The sequence below is a fragment of the Mercenaria mercenaria genome, chromosome 17 (assembly GCF_021730395.1).
Source record: "Mercenaria mercenaria strain notata chromosome 17, MADL_Memer_1, whole genome shotgun sequence".
Taxonomy (NCBI): Eukaryota; Metazoa; Mollusca; class Bivalvia; order Venerida; family Veneridae; genus Mercenaria; species Mercenaria mercenaria.
In genome coordinates, this window is record NC_069377.1 from 6452174 (window position 1) to 6465029 (window position 12856).

The 12856-nt window shown below is 36.3% G+C and overlaps 1 protein-coding gene across 1 annotated transcript; it reads left to right on the forward strand.

The window, feature by feature from the left end:
- Positions 1–8331: 8331 nt before the first annotated feature.
- LOC123536826 (uncharacterized) lies at positions 8332–10827 on the forward strand. Its single transcript, XM_045320290.2, has 2 exons — positions 8332–8487; positions 9413–10827. Exon 2 carries the CDS (start codon positions 9417–9419, stop codon positions 10239–10241), a length of 825 nt encoding a protein of 274 aa, XP_045176225.2. The 5' UTR covers positions 8332–8487; positions 9413–9416; the 3' UTR covers positions 10242–10827.
- The last annotated feature ends 2029 nt before the right edge of the window (positions 10828–12856 follow it).

Below are 12856 nucleotides of genomic sequence, written 5' to 3' on the forward strand. Positions count from 1 at the left end.
ATAAATCAGATCCAATTTAGAATGCTCAGCTATTTTATAATCATGTTGTAAATTGTTTGTTTTTCACACAAACTGCATTTTTGTTCAACAGTGATGTATAAACTGATGTTAAGATTAAATAAATACATTTTGTAATGTGTAGCATTTTGATAAAAGGAAGCTTAGAACAGGAATGTATGTAATTTTGTATATAATTTATTTTCATAATTTTCAGCTTGACTGTTTAAAGAATAGTAGAGCTATTGGACTAGCCCCTGCGTCCGCGTTCTGCTTAGGCGTTCCGATTTGGTTAAGTGTTTGTGTTGCTGGTTCTCTAAATAAACCACTTGTGGATGGATTGAACTTCTAATCTTATTCACTGTGATAAACTGACTTTACATTGCACAGATTCGATAGAACTCTGTTTTGCTTTTTTTACCAAAATTATGCCCCTTTTATCGAATTAGAAGGTTTTGGTGTAAGGGGTTTTGTATGTAAAGGCTGTATCTCAGTATCCACTTAATGGGAATTGATTGAAACTTCTACACTGTTCTCTGTAATGATCTTTTTTTGAAATGAACTTAGTAGGTCCCATAACTAAACTTTGCATTTTGTTTTCAAATTTATGTCCTTTTTCTCTTAGAATTTTTGGTTAAGTTTTTGTATGTAAGCTGGTATTGTTCCAGTAGCATAATGGGAATGGATTAAAACTTCACACATTTGGTCACTGTCATGAAGGCTTGGACATGCCATGTTGCGGTCCCATAAACTCTACTTTGCTTTTTTTTTTCAAAATAATGCCCCCTTTTTAGACTTAGCAGTTTTTGGTTAAGTTTTTGTATGTAAGCTGGTATCTCAGTATTCACTAATGGAAATGGATTTAAACTTAACACACTTGTCCACTGTCAGGAGCAGATAAACACTATGCAGGTTCCATAACCCAGTTTTATATTTCCACATATTATGCCCCTTTTCGACTTTTGTAGTTCTTCAGTTTGACAAGGCTGTTGAATTGTTCGAGTGTTGCTGTCCTCGACAGCTCATTTTTTCTTTGGTTCCATGGTAGAATAGTATTTAAATTGGCCTATACAAAGTATAGTCACTGCAAAATTTTTTGTAAGTTAAAATCTTTGTATCGAGACAATAATTGCACGTGTTATGCAGTGGAAATATTGATTCTTACTTAAGAGCCAGTTTTTTTTTTACGCTAAAGAAGTGTGATAATTCTCGAACATGGCTTAATAATCTTTCTGTTACATAAGTATTTCACAATGTAGTTAATATTATATAATTGGTACAAATTCAGAAAGCTGAATAAGATAAACAACTATATGATGTTATAAAGACATTATCTCTACGGACACACTTTTAAAGATGTCTTGCAACATGTGAAATTTAGACATCTGTTTGGAAAAATATTGATGTTTCCAGTTGCAAAAAATAAAAAAAACTGTAAACTAAAAACAATAGTATATTATGGTTTTCTAAACAAATAGTAATAAGTGTATGTAATAAATATGTTTACTCGTACGTGTCAGCCAAGTCAGAATATTTTTCTAATGCCATAAATGGCCAACTGCTCAATCCAGATATCATTGGTTTGAGTCCAGCTAAGTCGCAACCACATGTCTATGACAATGTATGGTTTATTAGCCAGAAGCAAAACTGATAGGATTTCAAGTAGGCTTAACCGTACCTGCACTAATTTCTATAATGGACTGGTCCAATTTTGGAATTTCCTTTTGTCATTTGAAGGAGTTGTTTACTGAAAATTTACTGTCAATAGCGAACAGTGCAACCATGATCAGCCTGTAAGGACATGAAGGCTGATTTGGTCTTGCAATGGTCGCAATGGCAGAATACATGCCGCAGAAGGATATAGATTTAAGCTTTCATTATATTGGAACGAAACTAAGTTTGTATAACTAAAGATTCGTGATGACTTTGCATTTTAGTGTCTGTTGTATGGAAATATATTTTCTTGACATTATAGTAGTGAACAAACAGTTGTCTATCATTATAAATAGTTGATTGTGAGGAACTCTTACAGAATTTTTTGTTTCTTTTTAAGGATTTGTTTCTAGACCTTATTTTGTAACATTTTGCAGGTCTAATGATAACCTTTTGTTCACTTATTATGTCTCCCACCAACAGTGGTGTGGGAGAATTATTTACTCCAGTCTGTCGTCCTGTTGGCACAATGTTGTCCGCACTCTAAAGTTCCCATTTCTTCAGCTGATCTTTCACAACTTCAACAAAATGTGTCTGCAATAAGTGCTCGGCTCCAAGTTGGATAACTAGCAAATCAGCGTAGGCACTTCGGAATTAGGGCCCTTGAATTTACCATAAAACCTCGGATTTCTTTTGCAGTTTTGCCCCCAAAAACCGGCCTCTATACTACTAGTAGTATAGGCGTCCTTTTGGTGTCAAGAAAGCACATGCACATGTGGATTAAGTAAACAGTATATAAAGACTGACTTACTATTTAGATGATTAGGCAGTTGTGGGAGACATGTGCTTTTCTCAAAAGCATCTCTAGTTCCAATTTGAATTTAAGACATTGCCGTTTTCTTTTTTTTAAGTTTGATTTTTTTTAAGTCACTTCTCAGATGTGCAAGTTGGTTTCTTCACCGTTGTCAACTATTTTGTTGTTTCAGTTGTTATTATTGTTGTATACGTTTGTATTGCTTAAGCACAAAGTGTCATGCTTTATTTTCTATTTTTCTATTTGAGCCGTGCCATGGGAAAACCAACATAGTGGCTTTGCGACCAGCATGGATCCAGACCAGCCTGCGCATCCGTGCAGTCTGGTCAGGATCCATGCTGTTCGCTAACAGTTTCTCCAATTCCAGTAGGCTTTAAAAGCGAACAGCATGGAGCCTGACCAGACTGCGCGGATGCGCAGGCTGGTCTGGATCCATGCTGGTCGCAAAGCCACTATGTTGGTTTTCCCATGGCTTGGCTCATTTCATTTGTATTGTCAGTATTTCATTGAGTGAACCAGGTGGCTTGAGTTTGCAAATATATATACTAAAAGCACATATTTTCGCTTGGTTAAAATTTTGTGAATTTGAAATTTTGAATATGTTCACAAGGTAATATTCCCGAAATTGTAAAAATGATGTCCTACTTGAATTTGAATCATACTAATGGTGAATATTTATGCGAGGATTAATTTTCGCGATATGTTGGACCTTGCGAATTTAACGAAATTTAAACCCTCCCGAAAATTTCTGTTATTTCAGTACACATGTAGCAGAAGCATGTTCGAAGAAATTTATAGCTCTTGCAAGCATTGGTGAACTAATCCATGCAGGGTAAAAGTGCTTTAGAATTTGATCCACTCAATGAAGTGTGTAAAGAATTTGTATTATAAAAGTTGAAACTCGATTCCTCAAATTCCAAGGTATACTAATAGAGCATTTTACTTAGAGATAATTGAAATTCGGCTTAAAGTGATATTTTGTGCACGTATTTTGGTATAGGACTTGAAAAATTCTTCAAGATAGCTGGAATTTTGAAATAATAAAGTTTGAGATACCGAGTTCCAACAATATTTGCAAAACTTCTGTTTTCAAGCTTATTTTATTTAAACTTGCCAAATATCTATCCGGTCTTGCCTGGTCAGGTCAAAGGAAATGAGACATTTTGACAGAGACAATTCTCACATATCATTTTTCAGTTTGCTCATTTAAATTTCACTACATTTACATTTCTGTCATCATTAAATCATCATCATTGTCGTCATCATCATTCATCAACATTGATGTCTTTGTCATTTTGCGACTATCGTCATTATAAACATGAACTGCCGCATCATCTTTGCATAATAAAATATGAAATATAGATGTTTGTTCTCAGTTTTAACCTGATAGAGTCCATAGAGTTGAGAAATTGTTTGCTTCTCAAAGCAGCTTTTTCTGAACCACTATTTGCAGTTAGTGCCATATTTTCAACACATACATGCATAGAATGAACTTTGTCCAGATACTCGTTGCCATTTTGCAGTTACTTGAGACCAGACTTGAGTCTGGTTGAGGTACAGCAAGATTTGATCAGTTACATGGTAGGGCTTTTCTTCATCTTGGAGCATATAACAGTGTAATACTTATGCCACTTTCAAATGTCAAGGTAGATACTGAAAACAGTGTCTGATCACTAGCTTGAGAACTCATTAATTATAAACAGTGCTGGAGCCTACATAGTGGAACTTCATAGGACGATTGGCTCTGGTCAGTAGATGAACCCCATCAGAGGAGTCAGTAGATTAGAGGTAAAGGATGTAGGGATATCAAGTTTTCTTTAAATGGCTGGAGAATGTTTTGGCCTTACAGCATGACTGATATTATTATACATGTATATCTTTAAATAAATGATTACATAAAGTCATGTTTCTGTAATCCAATCTTCTACCATAGTCCACAATAGACAAATAATAAGGCAGAGTGAGTCTGCATTGGAGACTGATCAACCAAAGTTTTCCACTAATGGCCATCAAGTAAAAGAAAATGGCTGCCAGGGGCAGAGATAGTTTTATCTGTACAACAACATGGAAAGGTTTTAAAATCTTAATCTTCTGGTTTGAAGTCATTGACTTGATTTCAAAACAGATTTACAGAAAAGTTTCTAGACAGTTATGTGAACTGATTAAAAAAGCGTGGCTGCCAGGGGCAGGATTAGTTTTCCCTGCATGGCTTCTGGAAAACTTTAATTTTTACATTTTACAAAAATGTCCGATGAATGATTCTTTACCAAATTCATTCAAGTTATGTAATTTATCAAAAGCATGGCCACCAAGGTACAGGAAAAATTTTCTCCACATTAAAAAGAAAAATCTTGAGACCAACAGTGATTTTTTGCTCACCAGAGCACAAAGTGCTCAAGGTCAGTTATTGTGACCGGTCATTGTCCAGCAGCGTCGTCGTGCATCGTCTGTCAACATTTGCCTTGTTAACACTCTAGAGACTACATTTGTGAAGCTATCCGAATGTTTTGTCTAGATTATCTCTAGGTCAGTTTCGAAACTGAGTCATGAATGCGGGTTCAAAAACTAGGTCAGTGGGCCAGATCAAAAGAAATTCTTGTTAACACTTTTTGTTTGAAACTGATGAGAATTGGTTAACATCTTTGTCTTGATGACCTCTAGGTCAAGTTCAAAAACTAGGTCACCTGGTTGAATCTAAGGAAACAAGAGACCACAGTTGTAACCCAATCTTTATAAAACTTAGTCAGAATGTTTGTATAGATTATCTCTAGGTAAAGTTTGAACTTGGTCATTTTGGGTCAAACTAGGTCAGTGGGCCATCTTGTAAACACTCAAAAGTCCATAGTTTAAGTTTGAAACTCATTAGCTCTGGGCAGAATGTTTGTCTTGATGACCTTTATGTTATAGCAGCAGCTAGTTTTTTTTAGCTTGACTATTCATAGAATAGTAGAGCTATTGGACTTGCCTGTGTGTCGACATCAGCATCCACGTCAGTGTCCCGATTTGGTTAAGTTTTTGTATGTAAGCTGGTATCTCAGTAACCACTTGTGGGAATGGATTGAAACTTCACATACTTATTCACTGTGATAAACTGATTTACAATGCACAGGTTCCATAACTCTATTTTGCTTTTTTACAAAATTATGCCCCTTTTCCGACTCTGACATGCACTTAAAGCAGGACCCATAAATCTACTTTTTTAGCTCATCTGTCACAAAGTGACAAGGTGAGCTTTTGTGATCGCGTGGCGTTCGTCGTCCGTGCGTGCATAAACTTTTTGCTTGTGACCACTCTAAAGGTCACATTTTTCATGGGATCTTTATGAAAATTGGTCAGAATGTTCATCTTGATGATATCTAGGTCAAGTTCGAAACTGGGTCACGTGCGGTCAAAAACTAGGTCAGTAGATCTAAAAATAGAAAAACCTTGTGACCTCTCTAGAGGCCAAATTTTTCATGAGATCTTCATGAAAATTGGTCAGAATGTTCATCTTGATGATGTCTAGGTCAAGTTCGAAACTGGGTCACGTGGGGTCAAAAACTAGGTCAGAAGGTCTAAAAATAGAGAAACCTTGTGACCTCTCTAGAGGCCATATTTCTCAATGGATCTTCATGAAAATTGGTCAGAATGTTCATCTTGATGATATCTAAGTTAAGTTCGAAACTGGGTCACGTGCGATCAAAAACTAGGTCAGTAGGTCTAAAAATAGAAAAACCTTGTGACCTCTCTAGAGGCCATATTTTTCATGAGATCTTCATGAAAATTGGTCAGAATGTTTAACTTGATGATATCTAGGTCAAGTTCGAAACTGGGTCATGTGGGGTCAAAAACTAGGTCAGTAGGTCTAAAAATAGAAAAACCTTGTGACCTCTCTAGAGGCCATATTTTTCAAGAGATCTTCATGAATATTAGTGAGAATGTTCACCTTGATGATATCTAGGTCAAGTTCGAAACTGGGTCACGTGGGGTCAAAAACTAGGTCAGTAGGTCTAAAAATAGAAAAACCTTGTGACCTCTCTAGAGGCCATATTTCTCAATGGATCTTCATGAAAATTGGTCAGAATGTTCACCTTGATGATATCTAGGTCAAGTTCGAAACTGGGTCATGTGGGGTCAAAAACTAGGTCAGTAGGTCTAAAAATATAAAAACCTTGTGACCTATCTAGAGGCCATATTTTTCAAGAGATCTTCATGAATATTAGTGAGAATGTTCACCTTGATGATATCTAGGTCAAGTTCGAAACTGGGTCACGTGGGGTCAAAAACTAGGTAAGTAGGTCTAAAAATAGAAAAAACCTTGTGACCTCTCTAGAGGCCATATTTCTCAATGGATCTTCATAAAAAGTGGTCAGAATGTTCACCTTGATATCTAGATCAAGTTTGAAACTGGGTCATGTGCGGTCAAAAACTAGGTCAGTAGGTCTGAAAATAGAAAAAAATTTGTGACCTCTCTAGAGGCCATATTTTTCATGGGATCTTTATGAAAATTGGTCAGAATGTTCATCTTGATGATATCTAGGTCAGGTTCGAAACTGGGTCACGTGCGGTCAATAACTAGGTCAGTAGATCTAAAAATAGAAAAACCTTGTGACCTCTTTAGAGGCCATATTTTTCAAGAGATCTTCATGAAAATTGGTCAGAATGTTCATCTTGATGATATCTAGGTCAAGTTCGAAACTGGGTCATGTGCGGTCAAAAACTAGGTCAGTAGGTCTAAAAATAGAAAAACCTTTTGATGTCTCTAGAGGCCATCTTTCTCAATGGATCTTCATGAAAATTAATGAGAATGTTCAGCTTGATGATATCTAGGTCAAATTCGTAACTGGGTCATGTGCGGTCAAAAACTAGGTCAGTAGGTCGAAAAATAGAAAAACCTTGTGACCTCTCTAGAGGTCATATTTTTCACGAGATCTTCATGAAAATTGGTGAGAATGTATGATATCTAGGTCAAGTTTAAAAGTGGGTCACGTGCCTTCAAAAACTAGGTCATTAGGTCAAATAATAGAAAAACCTTGTGACCTCTCTAGAGGTCATATTTTTCAATGGATCTTCATAAAAATTGGTCAGAATTTTTTATCTTGATGATATTTAGGTTAAATATGCTCAAAAACTAGGTCATTATGTCAAATAATAGAAATAACGACGTCATACTCAGTTCAACACTGGGTCATATGGGGATAGGTGAGCAATTCAGGACCATCATGGTCCTCTTGTTTTTCAAAATGATGCCTCTTTTTCCATTAGCAGTTTTTTTGTTAAATTCTTATATGTAAGCTGGTATCTCAATACCCACCAAAGGGAATTGACTGAAACTTCACACACTTGTCCACTGTCATAAGCTGATAAGCACTGTGCAGGTTCCATAACCCTCTTATTTACTTTTACAAAATTATGCCCCTTTTTCGACTTTTGTATTCATTCAGTTGACAAGGCTGTTGAACAGTCGAGCGTTGCTGTCCTCTACAAATGGAAGATATTTAACTGGTTAATAAATGGGAACAATGAAGTAATGTGCATATTCTCCAAAATGCCATCTACATATATTTATATCTGGCGATTATGAATTTGTCGCAGTATCAACTTTTTGCCATATTCAAGTATGTAGTGGAGGTGGAGGACATATGATTTTCATCAAATTTGTGTCTCCAGGGGATCAAACTCACAAATTTATTAAAAGTTACCAGAAGTTCCATTCTGTTGTGATGAGTAATAACAAAGATATGAGCTCATTAGGATTTTTACAGAAGGTGTGTCTTATAATACCTTATTGAGAGCTGAAATGCAGTCAAACTAATTACATAATTTAAGTTTTCAGTCTCTGCACACAAAAAATGCTTTGACATAAATATGGTACTTGTATTATTATCTCTTTCTATATTTAGTAAATGTATTATCAATGAGATGATATTGTGCATGATGATGCAAACTACTTGAATACACGAGATATATCTACACTTAAAAAAAACAAACTTTTGCGCATTTAAATTTTCAAGAGGGAAGTAAAAGGAAATAATATTCTACAGGTAAGTTTCTGCTTTTATTAAACCTTAATAAAGTCATTGATGTATCCAGTCTTTTTTTGTCATACTTTAAAAATGCATTAAAGTCGTAAATTAAGCACAAGGTAAAGTTTGGCCCTCATATTTGATGCCTGAAGCATTGTTTAAAGCCATTCACAGTACTGACTTGAAACTTGAAATATAAGTAGGTGATGATGACAGGATTTGCGGAGTGAAACAACCTTCATTACTTCCCATAGAACTCACATCATTAACCTCCAAAAAAACCCACCTAGTTTCTTCTGCCTTAGTATCTTGTCACTGCGGCTGCAAAGAATCACCCACACGCTTGTAATATATTCAATGTGGTAGGACGGCATGGGTTAAGAAATAAGACTTCTTGGTTCCATTTATAAATCTATAATTCTAATTTGATACTACCACTGTAAAATAATACAAAGTGAAGTGAGGTTGGGGCGTATCAGCTAGTGGCTAGTTCAAGCTGACCAACAGTGAGTCAATATATTACATCACTTCTACCTCAACGTGAAATTACCCCTCTCCGCCCTGCTGCCATGCACCACACACAGAGATTTTGTTTAAATTCTACTTCCTCCATTGATCTTAAACATTTCGCGGGCTTAGCGCAAAACGGTTGTAACTCCTTTGTTTCATATAGGTTACAACCGTTTTGCGCTAAGCCTGCGATTTGATATACATTGCCTCAATTTGCAGAGCTCTTGTGAAAATTTTATGAAAAAATAACAAAAATATACAGAAGGCTAGGTACTTTTAACAGAACAATCTTTGACCTTTGACCCTGTAGATAAATCATTATTCTGAAATATTTGTCTTATATTTTTTAATTGAAGGTAATTACACAACTATGTGCATCTTGAGGACAAAATTCTTTTTTTTTTTTAACAAGAAAACACATTTTCTGTTTCAGAAATATGGCAGCTGGATCAAATGATTTCCCACACAACAATGCAAAGATCCTTTACAAGTACACTCCTCATGACTTTGGACCTCTGAATGTAATCCAAGGTGACCATTATCAAAATTTCATAGGAGGAATATATTATGTAACCACACCAAGGGAAAAGATGGTTCTGCACAGGCTTCACGGTGGCAAGGCAGGAGAGTATGGACAGTACTGGACACATGAACCTCGCAAAGGAAACGAAGGTTATCGTTGGGACGCAGCTGTTTTACAACAATGGAACTCTCTAGATAAAGCTGCGACACTTATAGTTCCAGAGGGTGTTAACATGTACGAGGGGAAGGTATCTAAACAGGCACATTATTTAGGTGGCGGCTGGCAGATCTTCATTCCAAGAGAAATTGTCAACCTTCTGGCTGAAATCCAACCTCATAAAATGGCTGAAAGAGGATATAACGAAACTTTCATTAAACAGAAGATTCATGAGATAAACACAGCTCAGCAGAAAATCATGCAAGAATACAATGATAAGCTAACAAAGAGAATAGAACAGAGGGCGCTGCAACATGGGAGCGAACTCTGGAACCTCCCACCAGAAATCCGTAAAGTAGTTCAAGGAGATGGATCAAATAAATCTGATGGTAAAGTCAAAACAGGGAGTTATGTTGTTCATAGAGACAGCATTCCAGTGCCAGGAGGTGGAAGAAAGAACATCTCTGTGTCGGTAAAGATAGAGTTTGTCAGGAGTGACACACGCACATATCAATCGGGAAAAACAATCATAACAGAAACTACCAACTACTACAACCGAATTACAGAAATCAGAGAGACATGATCCTTAACATTTTATCATATCCTAAATTTACTTCTTATGCATGGACACTGATATGTTTCTTTATCTACATGTCCAATCTGTTATCTCTAATGCCCTCATGTTACCTTTTTTATGTAATTAGACACAGCGTGGGTTTTGATAATCAGACATTAAAAGCCCGTGTCATTCCTTCCATATCATTATCAAGTACGAACAAACTAGAATTCTTAAATATATATTCCTCAGATCATGAGTGAAAAGGCAAAATGTTTTATTAAAGATTTTTTCTTTTTACATACCAGTATTTCTTTTAATATTCGTTATGTAAATTGACTCGCCCTTCCCAGCACTGTTATCTGCAGAGTTATCACCCTTCACAACATTGCCTTCTCCTGAATTATTGCCTTTCATAGATTTGTTTTATGCAGAATTAAGTATTGGCAATTTCTGTAGCTCCATTAATAATTCAGACCCAATGCTACCAACTTGGTTTTGTGAAGTAATCATACACATTCTGAAATGACCTCTTTTAACAATAGCACCACCTTTTGGTGCCAACACTCGTCTGTAAATGTTTAACATTAGGCAATAAACAAGAAAACAGTTACAGTTCTCATCATTTTTACTCATTTTCTGATGATCAAAGTTTATATAAAGTTTCAATGCAGAAGTATTCAAGAAAATTAGGCCAAATATGGCACTAAATATGTTCAACTGACCTTTTATAACTGTTTTAGTGGGAAAAAAACATTCATCCCAAAATATGTTAGATACATGTATAAGGCATCCAGGTCGGAAAGAGGAAGTCAAGCAGAACCATTTGCATGCCTATTGACCAGTTTCAGCAAACATTGAGCAAGTGGGTCATAGCAGAAATACAAAATGTACTTCCTACTTTTTCAAACTGGACCTAGCTCTGAGAAAGACAATCAGGTTTCTTTGAAATCCTTCAAGGGGTTCAAGAGTTATAGAGCGGAAGGGAAATTGCTAACCAACAGACAGACAGACGGACACCGAGGCGATAACATAATACGTCCCTTCGAGTGTATAAAAAGGATTCAAGATCTTATGGTGATACAAGTTGTGTGCAAGTTTGGTTAAAATCAAATCATAAATGAAGCTGCTATTGTGCAGACAAGGTCAAAATAAGTCAGTTTGGCCCTTTCAGGGGCCATAACTCTGGAACCTATTATGGGATCTGGCCGGTTCAAGAAAGGTACCAAGATCTTATGGTAACACAAGTTTTGTGCAGGTTTGATTAAATTCAAATCATAAATGTTGCTGCTATTGTGCAGACAAGGTCAAAATAGCTAATTCTGGCCCTATCAGGGGCCATAACTCTGGAACCCATAAGGGAATCTGGCCAGTTCAAAAAAGGAACCAAGATCTTGTGGTGATACAAATTGTGTGCAAGTTTGGTTAAAATCAAATCATAAATAAAGCTGCTATTGTGCAGACAAGGTCAAAATAGCTAATTTTGGCCCTTTCAGTGGCCATAACTCTGGAACCCATTATGGGATCTGGCTGATTCAAAAAAGGAATCGAGATCTTATGGTGGCAGAAGTTTTGTGCAAGTTTGATTAAATTCAAATCATAAATGAAGCTGCTATTATGCAGACAAGGTCAAAATAGCTCATTCTGGCCCTTTCAGGGGCCATCTCTCTGGAACCCATAATCTGGCCAGTTCAAGAAAGGAAACAAGATCTTATGGTGATACAAGTTGTGTGCAAGTTTGGTTAAAATCAAATCATAAATGAAGCTGCTATTGTGCAGACCAGGTCAAAATAGCTAATTCTGGCCCTTTCAGGGGCCATAACTCTGGAACCCATAATGGAATCTAGCCAGTTCAAGAAAGGATCCAAGACCTTATGGTGGTACAAGCTGTACGCAAGTTTGGTAAAAATCAAATCATAAATAAAGCTGCTATTGTGCAGACAAGGTCAAAATAGCTAATTTTGGCCCTTTCAGGGGCCATAACTCTGGAACCCATAATGGGATCTGGCCAGTTCAAGAAAGGAAACAAGATCTTATGGTGATACAAGTTGTGTGCAAGTTTGATTAAAATAAAACTATGATCGTGCAGACAAGAAATTGTTGACACATGCACAATTGCAAATTCTGGCCCTTTAAGGGGCAATATCTCTAGAACCCATGATGGGATCTGGCCAGTTTTCAAAAGGAATCGAGATATCATGCCAATACAAGTTTTGTACAAGTTTGATCAAAATTGCTTGCAAAATTTGGTCTCTCATGTTCACAACAAATTGTGGATGGACGGACGAACGAAGGGCGATCACAAAAGCTCACCCTGTCACTATATGATAGGTGAGCTAAAAACAAGTGATTTCCATTGAAATACGAATATTCTATGGATTTTCGAGAAGAAACAATTTTTTGCCTAAAATAAACATAAAGTCGTTCTATTAAACCAGGGTTGCCACTTGTTGAGAAAATGAAATTTCCTGACTTTTGACTGACTTTTTCCTAACTAAAACATACTTTTCACTGACCAATGTTTTCAGCCTCCTCCTCCACTATAGCCATCCAATCTAGCCTTTTATATTAATCTTTTTCAGATATAACGGTCTGCTCTGGAGGCAAGTGTTGCAAAGTCTTTCAGTCTTCAAAATTCCAAA